Raw genomic sequence first — 17,014 nt, 5'->3', positions numbered from 1 at the left:
AATTCTTTCTGATTTATAACCCTAACTGACCCCTAGTATGGATCCGGGTCCCAATGTATGAGGGGGATGCAGGCAAAACATTGAAAATTAGTTCAGTACAGTGCAGTGCAAGCATGGTGCCTCTTTGCTATTCATTTATGCAGACTGGATGTTTTTAGATATCTGTGGGAACTTGTCAAAAAAAAACATTGTGCCTTAAGCAATCCTCTCCTTGAACTAAGGAAACTTTGTAGTTCCCCCCTCCCCCTTTCTTTTTAATGTCAGGCTTGCCTTGATGCCTGAAAGCAGGCTAAATAGCAGAGACTGGTGGTTTGTGGCTAAAATCCATAATACAATTTATGAATCATTTTTAAAGTGAGCAGGGACCTCCTGTGCAAGGGACAAAGCCTGAAACATTGAAGACAGTGAGTGTAGTCAGTCACCTCTTGTTTCAATGGGATGAGGGGAGTTGGGGCGCCTAGCCACAGTTGCTGATGAAAATTAGCTTGCCAGTTAGTTAGACCAGATGTTGTTAGCCTAAAAACTCATCACCATTGGAAGGATGTCCATCTTTCTGTTTTGTCTTGGCCTCTTTTTCATGCCTTTGTGTCACTTTTGACACCTAGTCACTGCCCAGACAGGTCCTTGGCAAGATTTTCAAAAATCATTTGCCCTGACCTTTTTTAAGGCAGAGAATGAGTGACTAGCCCAAATCAACCTAGCTGGCTATTTCCTGGTTTCTAACTTGGGGCTTTAAATCACTATACCACAGTGGCCCTCCAATTGTCATTTATGTTCTATAAACCACAGAATATGTCATTGTACCAATTTTCTGTATATTGTTTTGTGATGATTTTACCAATCACAGTGGAAATATCCTCTACTGCATGTGATGTTCGTTGCACTGTATTCATATATACCAGGTCATCATTTTTCAACATTTCAGAGAAAAGAATAGCTATTTGTAGATATCTATGTGCAGAATTTTTTCAATTCACTGATTGTACATTAATAGAGTTGGGATGGAACTGTTCTTTTTCTTTTTTCTAGAAATTGTTGTATGTACACGACTAGTAGTTAGTATTATCTCTGACCATGAAGAAATGTATTTTTTGAACAGGTTTTTAGCTTTTTATCTAATGGTAGTTTTGAATAAAGCAGATTTTTACAAAACCAATTGCTCTAGTGGCTTTTACTCAAAAACAGATGTGGGAGAGGCAATTTAACACAATTTCGCATGAATTTTAAATATCATCCATAAAAACGACCAAACACCACACATAGCCAACAGGAGGCAGTGTTGATTCCTGTGATTCCATTTTTGTTTCATTGTTGCACATGCTTAGCATGCTAGAAATACAAGTCAACTTGCCACTGTGCTATTAGTAATGTTCTGAAATTTTCTTTCAAAGCTTTGCCTTTCAATTGTCTGTACAATGACTGACATTGACTGCTGCAAGAAGACTGTTAAACTGAAAGTTGGAGCTGGATTTCCCAATGCACAGTTCATTTCTCGTTAAGATACCTGATTAATAAACCAGAATAATAATTAATACACCACTTTACAGATGAGGAGATAAATGATAGAACAATAGAAGAGAATCTCGATAAATAAAGTAACCTTGCATATTATGTTAGAAGGGAGGCGAGCAGGACAAGATAACTTTATGCAGGCAGCTTATTCTACTTCCACACAGCAATGATTGGATCTCACTAAGGGACACTAGGGAGGAAAAAGCCCCAGTCTTTTCAACAGATGACCAGCACTGATCTTTTCCCCTGTAGTTGATGAATACATACAGTCACATTTCTGTTAGCAATAATAACACTAAAATGGTCAAAGATGAGGTCTTAATCTATGCACATGTCAAATCATACACCCCCTCCCCACAAACTTATGCTATTCATTCATTCATTTATTTCTTTGTTTTTATTTATTTATTTTCTAATACTTGTATCCCATGAGAATCAAACAACTGATCATGAATCATCCATAGCAGGCGTTGGTTAGAATTCTCAGTGATCTAACTAGATTAAGATCAGCAATATTTCTCACCGACCATCTGAATGTCTATGTTTGGTCATGATATTTTTAAGATCAGTACAGCCTTTTAAATCTACTGATTATCACTACTAGAATGAACAGGATGATAACACAGATAGAATAGGCTAAGAAGAAGATGTTGTAGGAGCTGGATACAAATCAAATAATACATTATAGGAAACCTATGCTTTCATTATGGCATCTCTAGACATATAACATTGTTCCAGAGAGCCTGGATTACAATTTGATGCATGCAGTTCCACAGAATTAGTTGATTCCCCATAAAACTTCTAAAAACAGTTTTGACGAGGTAAACATCACCTCTTGAAGCCAAGGTTTTATCTTCCAAGACACTCTATAATACTTATTTAATGAAGAAAAACACAATGCACAGACAGCAGAGTATTTCAATAAATTATAATATGCTCCTCCACAATTGAAAGTGAAGGATTATAGTTATACAGAACAGTGACCTCAGTGACCTCAGCCTCTTAAAGGGAAGGTGTGCAGCAGTAATTACATGGATTCCTCATTCACACTGTAGGGATGAAAAAGAATGAATGTGTTAGATTGCACAGAGAGGTACCTATAAATTCAACTCCTTTCACATTGTAATTCAAGAGAAAACCCCCCCTTGACTCAAACCTAGCAAGCAGCTGTGAGGTGTACGTGTGGCTAAATTCCCATTTTGTGAACTAGGGTTTACAATGCTACCAATATTATTGGATTCCTGCTGATTGTTGATTTAGACTTCTACTGCTCCAGCTAAGTTAACAGTGCAGTTAGGCATTGGCATGATCACAATTTAGCCCATAATTTCTGTTACTAAATGAAATTTGCCCCATTTTACCACCTTTCTTGCCACAATTGCTAAGTGAATTACTGCAGTTATTAAGTTAGTAACATAGTTGTTAAGTGAATCTGGCTTCCCCATTGACTTTGCTTGTCAAAAGGTCACAAAAGGGGATCACATGATCCCAGGACACTGCAACCATCATAAATATGAATCAGTTGTTAAGCATCTGAATTTTGATTGTGAAAAACAGTTGTAAGTCACTGTTTTCAGTGCCACTGTAACTTCAAATGGTCACTAAACAAACAGTTGTAAGTCAAGGACTACCTGTATATTCTTGCATCCATTCCCAAGCTCTGAATTAGCTTTGATCTATGCTTTCCCAAAGACAATTTCTTAACATGCAATAGTTAAGTTAGTTAACTATTAGTTAGGAGCAGGGCTTTTTTTTCTCATAGAACGCTCAGAACGGAGTTCCGGCACCTTTTTGGGATGGAACCTTGTAGGGTAGGCAAGGCGGGTTGTATGACCTGTGTGTGTTCCAGCACCTTTTTTTTTTTTTTTTTTTTTAGAAAAAAAGCACTGGTTAGGAGAGACCACTGTACAGATAACAAATGCCTAGTGGGGTTTCATTTCAAACCAAATGGCACTTGGACACTAATCCCAGCATCCCCATTGGAAAATTGTATTATTTATCATTCTCCATCCTCCTCTTGATCAGAGTACATGGATCCCCAAGTAAAGATGGCAAAATATAGGCATCACAGGCCCTCATTTTCTTACTCACACCCTGTATATCTTATGCTATATCCTTGAGTGATACTTGCTGACGCAGCTGTTCCATTTTCTGCTCATGCTGGCGCTGACGTTCATTCTCTTCATGCTCATATCTCAGCCTCGTCAGTTCAAATTCCATCCGCCTTTTCTCCAATTCAGTCTCGATGGCTAAGTCCAGCCTGCTGCTTGACCAATGGGACTCTGCCCCATTGACCACAATGCGTGGCACCTGCAGGCCCAGGTGTTCAGTCACCCCATCATTCCGTTGCTCTGGGGGCATTTCAGCTTTTTTTACCTCTGAGGTGGTCCCCACTTGTTGTTCACGTTTTGGAATCTTTTGATGCCCATTTTGCTCTCTGGAGAGCTTCTTTTCTTTTATCTCTGGCGTGTATACCTCCAAAGCCAGCTGGAGCTCTATCCTCATCTTACCGATCTCAGCAAAGGCCACAGAAGCTGTTTCAGCTGTGGCCTCTGCTGGGCCACACCCAGATATTTTCTGGCTCACTATATGAAGGTTTCCTTGCTTCTGGTGCATTTGCTCCATCTTCTCTTCATGCTGCCTCTGTTTCTCCTTCTCTTCATACAGTTTTTGTTCATGTTGTCGCTGCCTCTCATTCTCCTCAGAGATGTGCTTCAGTTTGGCCAGTTCAAACTCCATGCGCATCTTCTCCAGTTCAATTTCTGTAATGGGGTCCAGCTTACCCCCAAATTGCTCTTCTTCCACATGAGCACCACTCCTGGAGGGTGATTCCTGGCGTATGTGCTCCATCTTTTCCTCATGCAGCCGTTGCTTATCATTCTCCTCATGCTGCCGTTTCAGTACAGTCAGCTCAAAATCCAACCGCATCCTCTCTATCTCACTGTCAGTTTCATGGGTTTGTGTGTGCCTGGCTTTTTGTTGTTCTTGTTCCTCAGCATAGTCATACTTATCATCTTTGTGGACATTTTTCTCCTTTTTGGCAACTGCCACTAATGGCAAAGGAGTGTTTATGATTTCTATCTGCTGCAGGGTCTCTAAGAGCATCTGTTGATCTCCATTAGCCAGATTATCAGTCATAACAGAGAGGTTGGCAGGACACACTGGCATATCTTCACTGACCTCCTAAAACACAAGAAAGGGAGAGGGGCCTCATGCATACATTCTGAGATGGCCTAATTAACACTTTATCTTGGGAGGGGTCTTTCTCTATATATCTGAGGTGGAGAACTTGTGGCCCTCCAGATATTTCTAGTAACTCCAGACAGCACTGGCAGTGGTAATGGGTGGAAATTATAGTTGAGTAATATATGAAAGAAAAGGTTTTCCTACCTTGCAATACACATTCAAATGTTTTTATGTTTCACGCCAAACTGATTTTATTCTGAACAAATGAAAATATCCAGTTCTTAACAATGCCACTTGTAGAAACTCATCATGAAAAGTGTGGAGAAACAGTGAAAGAGCAGATATCTACAAACAAGCTATGTAGATCACTTGGTTTTTCACCATATATTTTCAGTGCAAATGGAGAAAAGATATAAAAGAAGATGTTAGGGAAGAGGAATGGCATCAATAAAAGTAAACAGAGTGAAAGGACAAGAAAAGGAAGAGAAAACCCATAGACTGAAAAAAAATAATAATTGTAGTTTCACTAAGATGAATGTCTATAAAAAAAATCAGTGCCGTTCTCTTCCGACAGCACTGTTTTCAGTTCCCAGAAATTCTTTCAGACTGGCTCACAATTGTCTTTACTACAGCCATCCTCTAATCACTAATAACCTCACATCTGGAACTGAGCCTTCCAGATGGTCAATGGGAATACATGAAAAGTGTCTAACAATACCACAGTTCTCATTTTAGAATCATTATTTTTTAAATGATTGGCTGTAAAATGCTCAAAATCACTTTGGCAAGATGGATGGTATAGATATTAATTGATAAATTAATTAATTGATAAATTAATTAACTAATTAAATGAATGAATAAATGAATGAAGTTTGCTAAACAGTGCTCTCGTCACTGAAATGAGGGAAAGCAACTATGATATCATAAATCTGTTTACAATGTAAAAGAATGGTGAATAATCACATCTTGGCATCAGGAAACCATGGCTCTATGAGGGGAGGGAGTTGAGAGATGAGAGCTTCTGCCTTGGGAGTATATCCCACTTCAAAGCTTCATAGAGCTCCAGAATTTCAGCTGAAAAGTAGATCTGCATTATTTTGATCTGCAGAGTTGAGCTGGAAAGAAATTAGCTGAGCTGCCAAATGGTGTCACTCTTGTGGAATCACAAAGGTGCACAATTAATCCTGGAGTGGTGCAAACTCTGCATATGAAGGTTAAGTGAAATGAAGAAACAAGTTGAAGGACACAAATTTTTAGGGGCAGTTTACATGAATTCAGAATTTTCCATGCTGCTATAGAAGGATCTTTCTAGATATTCTGGCAAATTATATGGTTATATGGTTTCTTCTGAGACCAGAGTTCCTTCCTTTACTATTAGGGAAACATAACCACAGAGTCCTAAACTTCTGGTTTCTGTTAACATAGTTGAAATTTTTAGAGCATGTTATACAGCAACGGCCCCCAACCTTTTGGGCATCAGGGGCCAGTTCCGTGGAGAGAGGTTTTTCCGTTGACTGTAGGGGGCGTGGTTTCACTTGTTTGCGCAACCCAGTTTCTGGCATGCTGCGAACTGGTGCTGGTCCACAGAGCAGGAATTGGGGATCCATATTATATAGGACTACTGTATTTGGACTACAAAAAACTAGACCTTCACTAAGTAGTGGCAGAAAAGTGAGAATATTAAAAAACGTCAAAGGAATTTTTGTTTGTAGGCCAGATATAGAGCTAATCTTATGAACATTTTTACCAAACGTTTGCTTAAGGTGGGTGTAGCTGATCACCAAACACCTATATAATAGAAAGGAATAATTCACTACTGCCTTTAGAAAATGATTACGAAGGTATAATTCATAACTTGATTAAGGGTGTGTGAAGATGAGCCTAACATACTTGGCTAACATATATGGTTGTACCACTTCTGTGCATCAGAAAGCCAGGTGAAATCACTGGCCAGAGATTTCTGTATTTTTTTTTAACTGCCTGTGGATTTCTGCACCTGAAATATGGGGAAATTACGTATAAATGACTAAGAAAAGCCTGGATCTTTTTTTGAGATTGTTGGGGTAGTGGTGGTATAAAATCTAACCCTCTTTGTCCATAAAATAAATTTAAAAACTTATTTCTTAGTTAATGCCATTGCCTTCTATCCCTAGTGACTCCATGGACAAATTCTCATCAATTGGACATGGCTCTAGCAATAATCTGTAGCTCTTCCACTGCACCCTGTAATCTCTAAACTTCCCAGCCACTTTATTTGCTGTCTCCCCTTCCTTTGACTTCCCTCAACTTTGTCAAGTACCATCATCTTTTTAGTGTTTATCTGTTCATATAACATACCCAGAATATGAGTTTCTACCTGCTGATCTTTACTTCAAGGAAGCAATCAGCCTTTATTTAGTCAGGATTGATTGATTATGTCCTCTTGCAGTCCATTGTACTTTGTGTAGCCACCCTCAGATCTATAATTCAATCCTCTTTATCTCACACAGTACTTTTACAATGCCTATGTTTTCATAGCTGTATTTTATCATTACAAATAGCATTGCTTTAGCTACTCGATTTTTGTTTATGTTACAAATATTCTTATCCTTTCTTCCTAGCATTAACCTTATCTTTACCTTTCCAGCACACTGTTCATCTTTATTTATTACTGAGCTCAAGAAAAAAACATTATCTACATTTTTACTTCTGTAGTAATCCATGCATTTGCATATGTAAGTCTGAGCCTATTATTGAGCAAATTATAGCTGAGCACAGAGTGATTTCCCCTTTGAGTATTATTGCCACTCCATTTTCTTTATATATTATCATGACTTGAATGATATATTATGTAATCATAATTCAGCTAAGTTAAATCACCCCTAATTTATCCAATTTAGTATGGTCCATATGACATTGTCACATTCAGCTCATGTTTATATATTCCATGTTTCAGTTTAACTTGTCTTTGTATGGCAAATTTTTAATACTGCCACCATCAGTGATAAGACTCCCTTGCAGCTTTGATCTGGCCTTGTCATCATCTCCAGATCCACTTATGAAAATTGGATATTCTTGCCCAGGAGTACATTCTGATCTGGGAATCTCATAATCCGGCACCTAAACTTGTCTAAATATTCCAGCCATGTCCATACTGTTTCCTTGACAACAGTACAAAAGGAGCTTGCATTGTCATCTTCCTAGTTTGATTTTGGAATTCCTTCTTTAGGTCTGCAAAGTCCCACCTGCCCTCATTCCTATTATGGATTACCATTAGCTTTAACCTTCCCTTTTGATCTTATAGGCAAAGGTGTCCATAACAGAAGATTACGTACCACTGCAATCAATCCCAGAATCACTGAAACATTTGAGCCCTCCCATCACATGAAAATCCTCTGAGAGGCAGATAAAAAACTAACTTTAAAAAAAAGATAAAAGAGGGCAATGATTTACTGGACTGCCCAGGAAGGCAGGGCAAGATCCAATAGATTTACAATGCAAGACAGGAGATATGGGAGAACTTTAAAAATACTCTTTAGTCTATCAAACAATTAAAGAGGAATGGAGGAAAAGGATGCTGGAATAGTAATCTTTTGGTTCAAGCTTTCTCAGGCAGCATCCACTTTGCTTGAAACCGAAGACATGGAAGCAGAGAAAGCAAGATCAGATAAAACATGAAATGTATAAACTTGGTTTTCAAAGGAATAGAAATAATAAAACCAGCTAAAATCCTTGAGGAATGTCAGGAAACTGTAATCCGTTATATTTTCAATGAATCTCAGAGAAACGTTTGGGAAGCCCATCCCAATTTATCTTCCCAATCTACCATGCAGGACTCTTGTGAGGATAAAGTGAGCAAATTGTGCCTTGAACGTTTTTGGAAAGGGTTAGGCTCTTACCATGGAGAACATGGATACCAGAGTCAGAGATATAAGTAGCTTGATAACACTGTGTTTAGAGATTAAATTAAATCTGTCCTTTTGCCTTCAGTCAGATCCCAGTTCTCCTGGTTTCTAAAACCAGATTATTCAAATCTACATTCCAGGCTAATTGTCTTAATGATGTCACAAGCTTCCAGACTCAGCTTCCTTCATGCTCTGGCTGCACCTCTGGCAACTTGAGGGGCTTAACCATATCTATTAAGGGGAGGGAGAGTCTTTTAAACAGACAGATGTTATCAGAAAATAAGCATTGTTGTAGGAAAGTCAATGTTTTTGAATTAGAACCTTGCTTTTTGAAGAAAGGCAAAGGGAATCTGAGACTGAGTATATCCAGCTTAATTCCTGCTTGCCTTTATACAATTTGGAAAAAAAGAAATGACAAGTTAGCACCAGGTATTCCTCTTTCAGTCTGGAACATGATGTTATGGTACAGCAGAAAAAGACTCTGATCCAAGGGTTGATATTTGTGGACTCCACTTCCCAGTAAGAATGCAGCAGGCCTAATGGAGATCTAGCTTTGGAAAACTGAAATGTGTACAAAATCATCAGTGTGCTCTTTCCTTGCTTATGTAGTCTGACACCAGCAATAATTAAAAAAATGTCATTGATAGTTTTTAACTCTCCTTCCTCCCTTCATGATGTCCATGGTTCAGGAAGAGTAATGTGATTTCTCCAAGGCACTCTGTCTTTTAGGGTGGATAGTAATTCTCCTGGTAACAACATATCCCATGTGCCTTGCATATGGGATGTTACAAAAAGGTTTCAAAGTTAAAGTTTTTTCTCCCCTTTCCATCACCACACAAACTATCACATAGACATTTGAAAGCAGGCACACCATTTGAGGCAAATATAAGGGCCGGAGTATTCAACAGTAAAGGAGATTGTTGTTGGTAGCTGGACATTGTTTAGTGTTCATGGGCTGTGTTCATGTGCTAAATTCATGGGCTGTATGGAGTGGACATGCTAAATCCATGAGGGGGTCTCTGCAGGTGAGGACCCAACATGAGTGCACAAGATTATTTATTTAGTTTTCTGCAAAGAGAACTGGTTGATAGAACAATTGGAAAGGATAGTTCAGATACAATCAAGGATAGCTGGACAAGAGTGCTGGGATTCCCAGCTCAAGAAAAAGTGATTTTCTCTGTTCTTTTCTCTAAGCTCACTAGGAAGCCCAAGAAATGAAAATACTAAAACTGTCTAAGAGACTGAAGATATCAAATCTGGGATAAGAATACTTTTGGGAAGAGGAAATGAGACAGTTAAAAATCCTATACAGAAAAGCTTGTATAGAAATGTTTCTATAGTTTGTTATGCATATGACACTATTCAGTATATTAGAAAAAAGCTACACTGTAGCTACACTTAATCTAAAAACTCTAAAACATCATCATAATTTAGACTTGGCAACTTGAAGAGGTATGGACTTCAACTCCCAGAATTCCCCAGCCAGCACAGCACATTGTGTGAGCCATATCACAGACTGCTGATACATTTCTAGTCCTTCTCAACAAAATATAAAAAGACTCCTTTGGTGAGATGTGAGCATCTTGACTGGAATCCACACTTGATTCCTTAGCAACACTTTATCTTAACTGTTATGGCAACCAGAAAATTCTGTCATCACAGTGTAGAACTTTTTTGACATCACTACTGTGGCAGTTTAGGAGAGAATCAGGGCCTGAGTTTGAGTGTGAGCGCACACATCTGTGTATTAAACCAGGGCAGCTGCTTTTAGGTCTTCTAGATGGGGCAAATAGGACAATAGAGGCTGTTGCCTTAAAATCAGAAACAGATGTACTTTTCTTATTGGGAATAGATCTGCGATGGTAAGAAATTCTAATACATTACTGAGTTTAATCCTGTTGAGAAAGAGTGTTTCAAATAATTAAATAAAACATAAGAAACACTGTATTATACAAATGGCACCCATTTGCAAATTTGACATAAACTCAAGACAGGCAGGGCTGAAAACTTGTATGCCCCTTTCAGATTGGTGGGAAGATTAAACCAATAGCTTATTGAACTCTTGGGTCTACAGTGTGAATTGGTTGGAGAGTTCTGATGTAAACCATTCCACATATTTAAGAGCCCTGCTGACAACAGGCCAAAAAGAAGGGATGTTTTTTTCCTTTCCTTTTCTTTTTCTGTAGTTATGGGTGGAAAATAGAAAGAAGGTGAGGCAAAGGTAAAGGAGTCCTTGCAGATTTTATTCCGCTAGTTATTGCTGACTCTAGGGGGCAATGCTCATCTCCATTTCAAGGCCATTGAGCTAGTGCTGTCTGAAGATGTTTCCATGGCCATGTGGCCAGCATGACATCACAAAGCGCTGCTACCTTCCCACTGAAGTGGTACCTATTTATCTAATTGCATTTTTATACTTTCGAACTGACAGGTTGACAGGCAGTTGGGGAACACTTTCTTAATTACTTTTGTTGCACCCCCTTTGGCAATTACAACACATTCAGGGATAATTCCTATAAAAGAAGAATACAGAATCTGTGGTTTTCCAGAATTCAGTCTCTCAGAAGCTTCAGCCAGCAGGACAATGAAGAAGGAGATAGGAATACCCAAAGTTTTTCATTCCTGTAGAAGAGTTACATCTATTATTCTATTAGGTTATATACTGTATAAGTCCTCCATCATATCTGATCTGTTTCAGGAAATATCCAGAGAACCCCATTCATCTTCTGATTTCTCCAACTTTGAGACAGAGTCCGTGCACCACACAGACAAGGAGATTCAAGCAGATCTGGATCATACTAGTAATCTGGAAGGGTCTGAATATTCTTATCAAGGAGGCAATGTAGAATTCAAGGACATGCAGGCAGGAATTGAGTTTGCTGTGCAGATAACCCCAATTAAAGATTCTAAAAAGCATAAGGAAAAGATGGTAAGTGAGAAGAAATGTGGCAGATGGATGAGGGAAGTCTTCATTTTGCCCTTTTTTCTGCCCTACCATTAGGCAATGGGCCATCTCTTCTTGTAGATCAGGGGTGTCAAACTGCCGGCCCATGGGCTGGATGCATCATCTGGAAGCCACACCCACCCCATTGCCGGCAATGACAAAACCATCCCGATACATTGCGTGAGATCATGTGACATCGCAAGTTTGACATGTCTATTGTAGATCATAAAAGAATAACATATTTGTAATGGTGATGAGGTCCATGGATGAATGGATGGCAGAGAGTTTCAGAATTTCTGTTCCAGAAATCCTTTGGGTCTTCATACCATTCTCCCATCTCCTACTTGAAGTAATGGTTTGGTAGCTTTTGTTTCTATTAATTATCCTTCTCCTAACTTTGGCATGAGAAAGTCAGAAAGGCTGTTGTACAGAAGAATAGACAGTGTACAAGCAATATCTTTATAGTGTTCTGGCCCCCCAAACATGACAACAAAATAGGAAAAATATCAGATTCAGTTAATTAATTAATTTTGAACAACATAATAATTCCTAGATATATAACAAAAATAAAAGAAAGGCATGGTGGCCTAGAAGTGGAACTCTTACCTCAGAATCAAGAGGCTGTGAGTTTGATCCTAGGAGGTAGCGGCAGATATTTCTGTCTCTGGATACAAAGAATATCTGCTGTGAACTCCGCGTAGGCATCAGGAGGGGCATCTCAGGTGTCCGACTCCACTCTGATGCATGGGATTACAGGATTGTTAAAAGGAAACAAATATAACAAAAATAAAAACATGAATAGTATAATCATGTATAGACAACAATTAAACTCAAAACAATTAAACACAATTCCAGTTATTCCCTAAATGCTCTCTGGAAAAAGTCTGCTTCAACCAGTGTCTGAAATGCTAACAGGGTAGATAACCAGCCCACATTCCAGTGAGAATATATTCAACAAAATGCCTGGAAACTTGGCTCCTGGGACCCAACTGTGTTCATTTTAATCTAGTATGGATTCAGTAGCAGCTTTTGCTGCGTGGAGCTTTTGGTCAATGAGATGTAATTCCTATAGATAACAGCCACACTGCCTTCCTGCCCTCCAGCTTGACTTCTGCATCAGTGAGAGAAGTTAGTTGCCTTCTCCTTTCTCAGCCAGGTCTCTGTAACCATTGGGTTATCCTTTCATAATGATCCTCCTGCCCCAGATTAGTATCTCTTTTACCCCAGAGAACAAAATAATGACATCTCTAAGCTTTATTTAGGAAGTGGTTTAGGTACTTGATCTGATTTCCTTATACATCTGGAGAGGGGAACAAGGCATATCTGCTGGGCAGTTCTTCCTTTGCTCTTTACTATATTCTTTTTCCTACACTCTTCACTAGCTTACATTCAGCATGCATGAGATGGGTTCTTATGCTTTATGCTATTCCTTTACATAAAATAGGACCTGAAACAACCAAGATGCTCCATACATATTCTAAATAAGTATAATGTCAGGTCTACTGATGATAGGAAGTAGGGTTAGCCTCTGTGGCCATGAAGTACGTACCTTCCTTTACAGAAGCCCTCAATGAACAGACTGTATCATGCTATCAAACAAAGATGCATGCTGGTGTTATAAATTCATAAAAATAATAAACATCAGCCAAAGAGATAATGTATTACCATTTCCCTATATTTTTCCTTTTATAAAGAAATTCTTCTCAGATCCCAGGAAGTGGGATTTATTCCCACAGTAATTAATAATAGATGCATTTTAAAAAGTAGATTAGGCAATCTATTTCCTATTGCTAGCTGGGGTTTTTTAAAAACCAGCAAAAGACAGCAAAGAATCCTAATATTTGTTTAATACAAGAAGACCTCACCTGCTTCTTGCAGCAATGGAATAAAAAAGTGTTTTGAAGTAAACTTCCTTTTTGCTTCCAGTTAGCTGAAAATAACTCACTATTCTTGGAAAGTTACATTATCTCACCCACTGGAAGTATCCGATCATGCCAATGAACTCTGTTTGTATTTTTGACAGAGAAGTTTGGTCAGCTAATGAGAAAAAGAAAACATGGATGAAACTGGCCCTGCTGTAATTCTGCAGATCCTTTCTTTAGTTCTTGTGGCTGAATGTGATGGGTAAAACATAAAGACTAAAGCGATACTTTTTATTTTCAGGATGCTGCAAGGGAGTCTCCAGGCTCTTCCTACTTTCCTGATGATATGACAGAAATCTTAGACAATAAGAGTCAAGCAGAGCAGATGGTAATCACCACACAAATAGAGGGCAATGCTATGCCACCAGAAATATACCCCAGGATAGGTGAGGCCAGCAGTTTGGAAAGAATGGGTCATCTGAACAGAAGACAGATCACAACCACTGATCTTGACTTGGAGAAGATGAGGTTGGATGGTGCCATGATTAGGCTAAAATATAGGCATGAAGATAATGAAAAGCGACGTCTGCATGAAGAAAAAATGGAACAGCTACGGCAAAAGGCTTCATCTCAATCAGTAAGTGGGAAGGCATAGCAGACAAAAAGAAACCTTTTGATAAAAATAAAAACTAGATTTATACTGGCTCATCTACAGTAATAGACTTTTAACCATTGTTAAGTTGCTGGTATTGAGCTATACAAATCTTCAGTTGCTTAGTTCCATACTAAAACCTATGTTTACAAATCTGTATTGGCACTGTTTATTATCCTAATAACGATAGACCATTTTTTAATGCACCTACCTCCATCTGGTGTCTTTCAAATGTACTGAAACCATCACGATTGGAAGCCACCAGCTTGGGGAAGGCTGCTGTAAAGAATTCTGCAATTTCTCAGGAAAAAGTGATTAACAAACAAAGCAGTTCCAGTTTCTACAATAGAGGCAGCCTCAAGAAATTTCCAGCATGAACTTTCAGAAACAAGCGGCATTAAAAACCAAGAAAAGGGGAACTAAGCTAGTGTTTTCTGATTTTTGATGGGATCCATCTCCATGTTCCCATGGAGATTCCTCTTTGGTAGATGTTGTATTGCTATTGCTTTGGCCCAGTTTGGAAAGAACAGAAGGATTCTGCTGAGGGCTGTCACTAATTCTTCTTCGCTTCCTCTTGGACATGACTTTGGATTGACTGAACTGGAAAGACAATGTGAAGGGGAATGGCTGAGATGCCAAAATCCCAAGGCTAGCTGATACATTTTTTTTTTGTTATTAAAGTTACTGCTTGCTATTTGAGAATGCAAACAGAGGCAGATGTGTATCCTTGGATGCAAAGATGGTTTTAAAAAGGAGGAAGTAAGTAAAGGAGGCAAATGAAAGTGTGGAAATAGTATCACAATTAGTGTCTGGTCACAGGAGATGCTGTTATGATGCAGTACATTATTTTTATTTTTATTTTTATTTAGTTTAACCAAAGTATTTCTAAGTGGCTTCTTTCAACAAAGCTTATCAGGCAAATGACACATAGGGGAGATCTTGAGAAGATTACCTTTGGGTCTATTATTTTGGCATCTTTGAGGTCTTGAATATTTCAGCCAATGGAAGAGACAATTTGGAGAAAGAACCTAGCAGTGGCCAGACTAGACAATGCTTGCATGTACACATGATAAATATCAGGTGTAGTTTAACTTCCAGGTATAGTGTGCTACACATTAGGGAAATACAGATATTTACAAATTGTATTGCTCAGTTTTTTGAATTTTGTCTCAGACGCATGGGCCTGTTAACAACTTCACCGTGTTCCTTTGTTTCTTTTGTGTTCCTTTCACTTGCAGATTGGACAACAGCTCCATGAATTATTCCAGCCCCAGAACCAGTATGCCCTATTTTTTTTCTGCTTCATCTTTATCCATGTTATTTACACAGTAAGGGAGCTTGTTTTTTATTTTATTACAAAGCATCACTTATTCTGCTATGCCATTTTGCTGTATCTTGGTTTCTTGAAGATTCTCATGGATTACAAACAGAGAAAAAAACAACCTTGGAACAGCAGCAGACTCTAAGCAACAGAAACAAGAGAAATATGGTTCCCTGAAGTTTATGTATCTCATCTCTTTGCCCCTACTCTTTAAAGTTTTTTAGTGTGCACAATGAATGCAGACTTTGGTTTGGCTGTTGAAAGATCTGATGGTATCCTCTTTGTTGAATGTTATATCCTGCTCTCTCTCCCCCCCCCCCTTTAAGGATTTTTAAGACTTGTCCTCCATCCGAGCAGTCAGTCTCTAATATTAATAAATTGACATGGAATTAAAAAAAATGTGTGTGCACATTGATGCTTTGAGAAAAAAGTATTGCAAGCAGAACTATTTTTAAAGTAGACTGCTCAAGGTGATCTGATATTAAATATTAAATTTCAAATGAAGTTCAACCATACAAAATGCACTTGCATTAGTAGAATAGAATTGAAGAAAAACTAAATTAGAAAAGGCCATCTAAAAGGTCCTCCAGATGTTTGAAATGTTGCTCCCACCAATCCAAGACACCGCAGTCCAAAATATTTGAAAGGAATAGGGATGTACTCTTTAGAATAAATATCACAAAACATTTTGCTACCTGTTGCAGGGTAGCAATTGGTGCCCCTGCACCATACCACAAGTACATAATACCCCTAGGCAGTGGTGGTGAACCTATGGCACGGGTGCCAGAGGTGGCACTCAGAGCCCTCTCTGTGGGCACATGCACCAGTGCTCCAGTCCTAGGCCTTCAGCTGGATTTTATAAAACCTTTTCGCTTTAGGCCTCCGCCGCCATGTACAAAAAAAAAAAGGTTCAATCAATCAGTTAATTTCAAAAGATCTTGCAAAGTTGGAATTGATTGATTGAACTTTTTAGTCCTATCTAGTCTGCTGTTACCACCACAGCCACACCCACCCAATGAGCCACACCCACCCGGCACCCAATGATGCATAACTGGGTTTTGGGTTGCAGTTTGGGCACTCGGTCTCTAAAAAGTTAGCCCTAGGCCAATCAGTGAAAATATTTTTGGGACATAGTAAAAAAAAAATAACTTACAAGTGCATCATGGCTCCTCAAATCTGTGGTTGATACAGTTTCTTCTTTGGCTAATGGAAAGCCAAAACCTTGAGCTGGTCTTCCTCACTTTCACTCTCATCATTATTTTCCTCTTCACATATTCCTGACAGTTAGAACAATTAATCAATGGAACAACCTGCCTCCAGAAGCTGTGAATGCTCCAACACTGGAAGTCTTTGAGACTGGGCAGCCATTTGTCTGAAATAGTATAGGGTTTCCTGTCTGAGCAGGGGCTTGGACTAGATGACCTCCAAGGTCCCTTCCATTCTCCCCCTCCTCCTCCTCCTCCTCATTATTATTATATTAGCTTTCACATTGCTTCTGACTCATAGCAAAACTCTGCCCTCTTGACAAGATTCAACATGTAAACACACTTGCACTTAATTGACTATGGATGAATCTTGGGGAAGAGATGAAAGAGCTCAACCCATCCTTTAGGGGATTCAGGACTCCAAGGGAAAATACCACTTTTGTGTCAATGG

General features: G+C 38.8%; 2 protein-coding genes across 2 annotated transcripts; one reads left to right on the top strand and one right to left on the bottom strand.

The window, feature by feature from the left end:
- Positions 1–2,473: 2,473 nt before the first annotated feature.
- LOC120309860 (golgin subfamily A member 6-like protein 2) lies at positions 2,474–8,684 on the bottom strand. The gene is made up of 3 exons (XM_039347475.1): positions 8,577–8,684; positions 3,604–4,695; positions 2,474–2,561 (listed from the first exon to the last, which is right to left on the bottom strand). The coding sequence occupies exons 1-2, from the start codon at positions 8,586–8,588 to the stop codon at positions 3,616–3,618; spliced, it is 1,092 nt and encodes a 363-aa protein (XP_039203409.1). The 5' UTR covers positions 8,589–8,684; the 3' UTR covers positions 2,474–2,561; positions 3,604–3,615.
- A 1,598-nt stretch (positions 8,685–10,282) lies between these two features.
- Positions 10,283–15,706, top strand: LOC120309862 (transmembrane protein 247-like). The gene is made up of 4 exons (XM_039347476.1): positions 10,283–10,444; positions 11,278–11,508; positions 13,687–14,022; positions 15,276–15,706. Exons 1-4 carry the CDS (start codon positions 10,442–10,444, stop codon positions 15,501–15,503), a joined length of 798 nt encoding a protein of 265 aa, XP_039203410.1. The 5' UTR covers positions 10,283–10,441; the 3' UTR covers positions 15,504–15,706.
- The last annotated feature ends 1,308 nt before the right edge of the window (positions 15,707–17,014 follow it).

The sequence above is a fragment of the Crotalus tigris genome, unplaced genomic scaffold (genome assembly GCF_016545835.1).
Source record: "Crotalus tigris isolate CLP2741 ecotype Arizona unplaced genomic scaffold, ASM1654583v1 scf7180000018081.1164505, whole genome shotgun sequence".
Classification (NCBI taxonomy): domain Eukaryota; kingdom Metazoa; phylum Chordata; class Lepidosauria; order Squamata; family Viperidae; genus Crotalus; species Crotalus tigris.
This window is presented reverse-complemented; position numbering and strand designations above follow the sequence as displayed.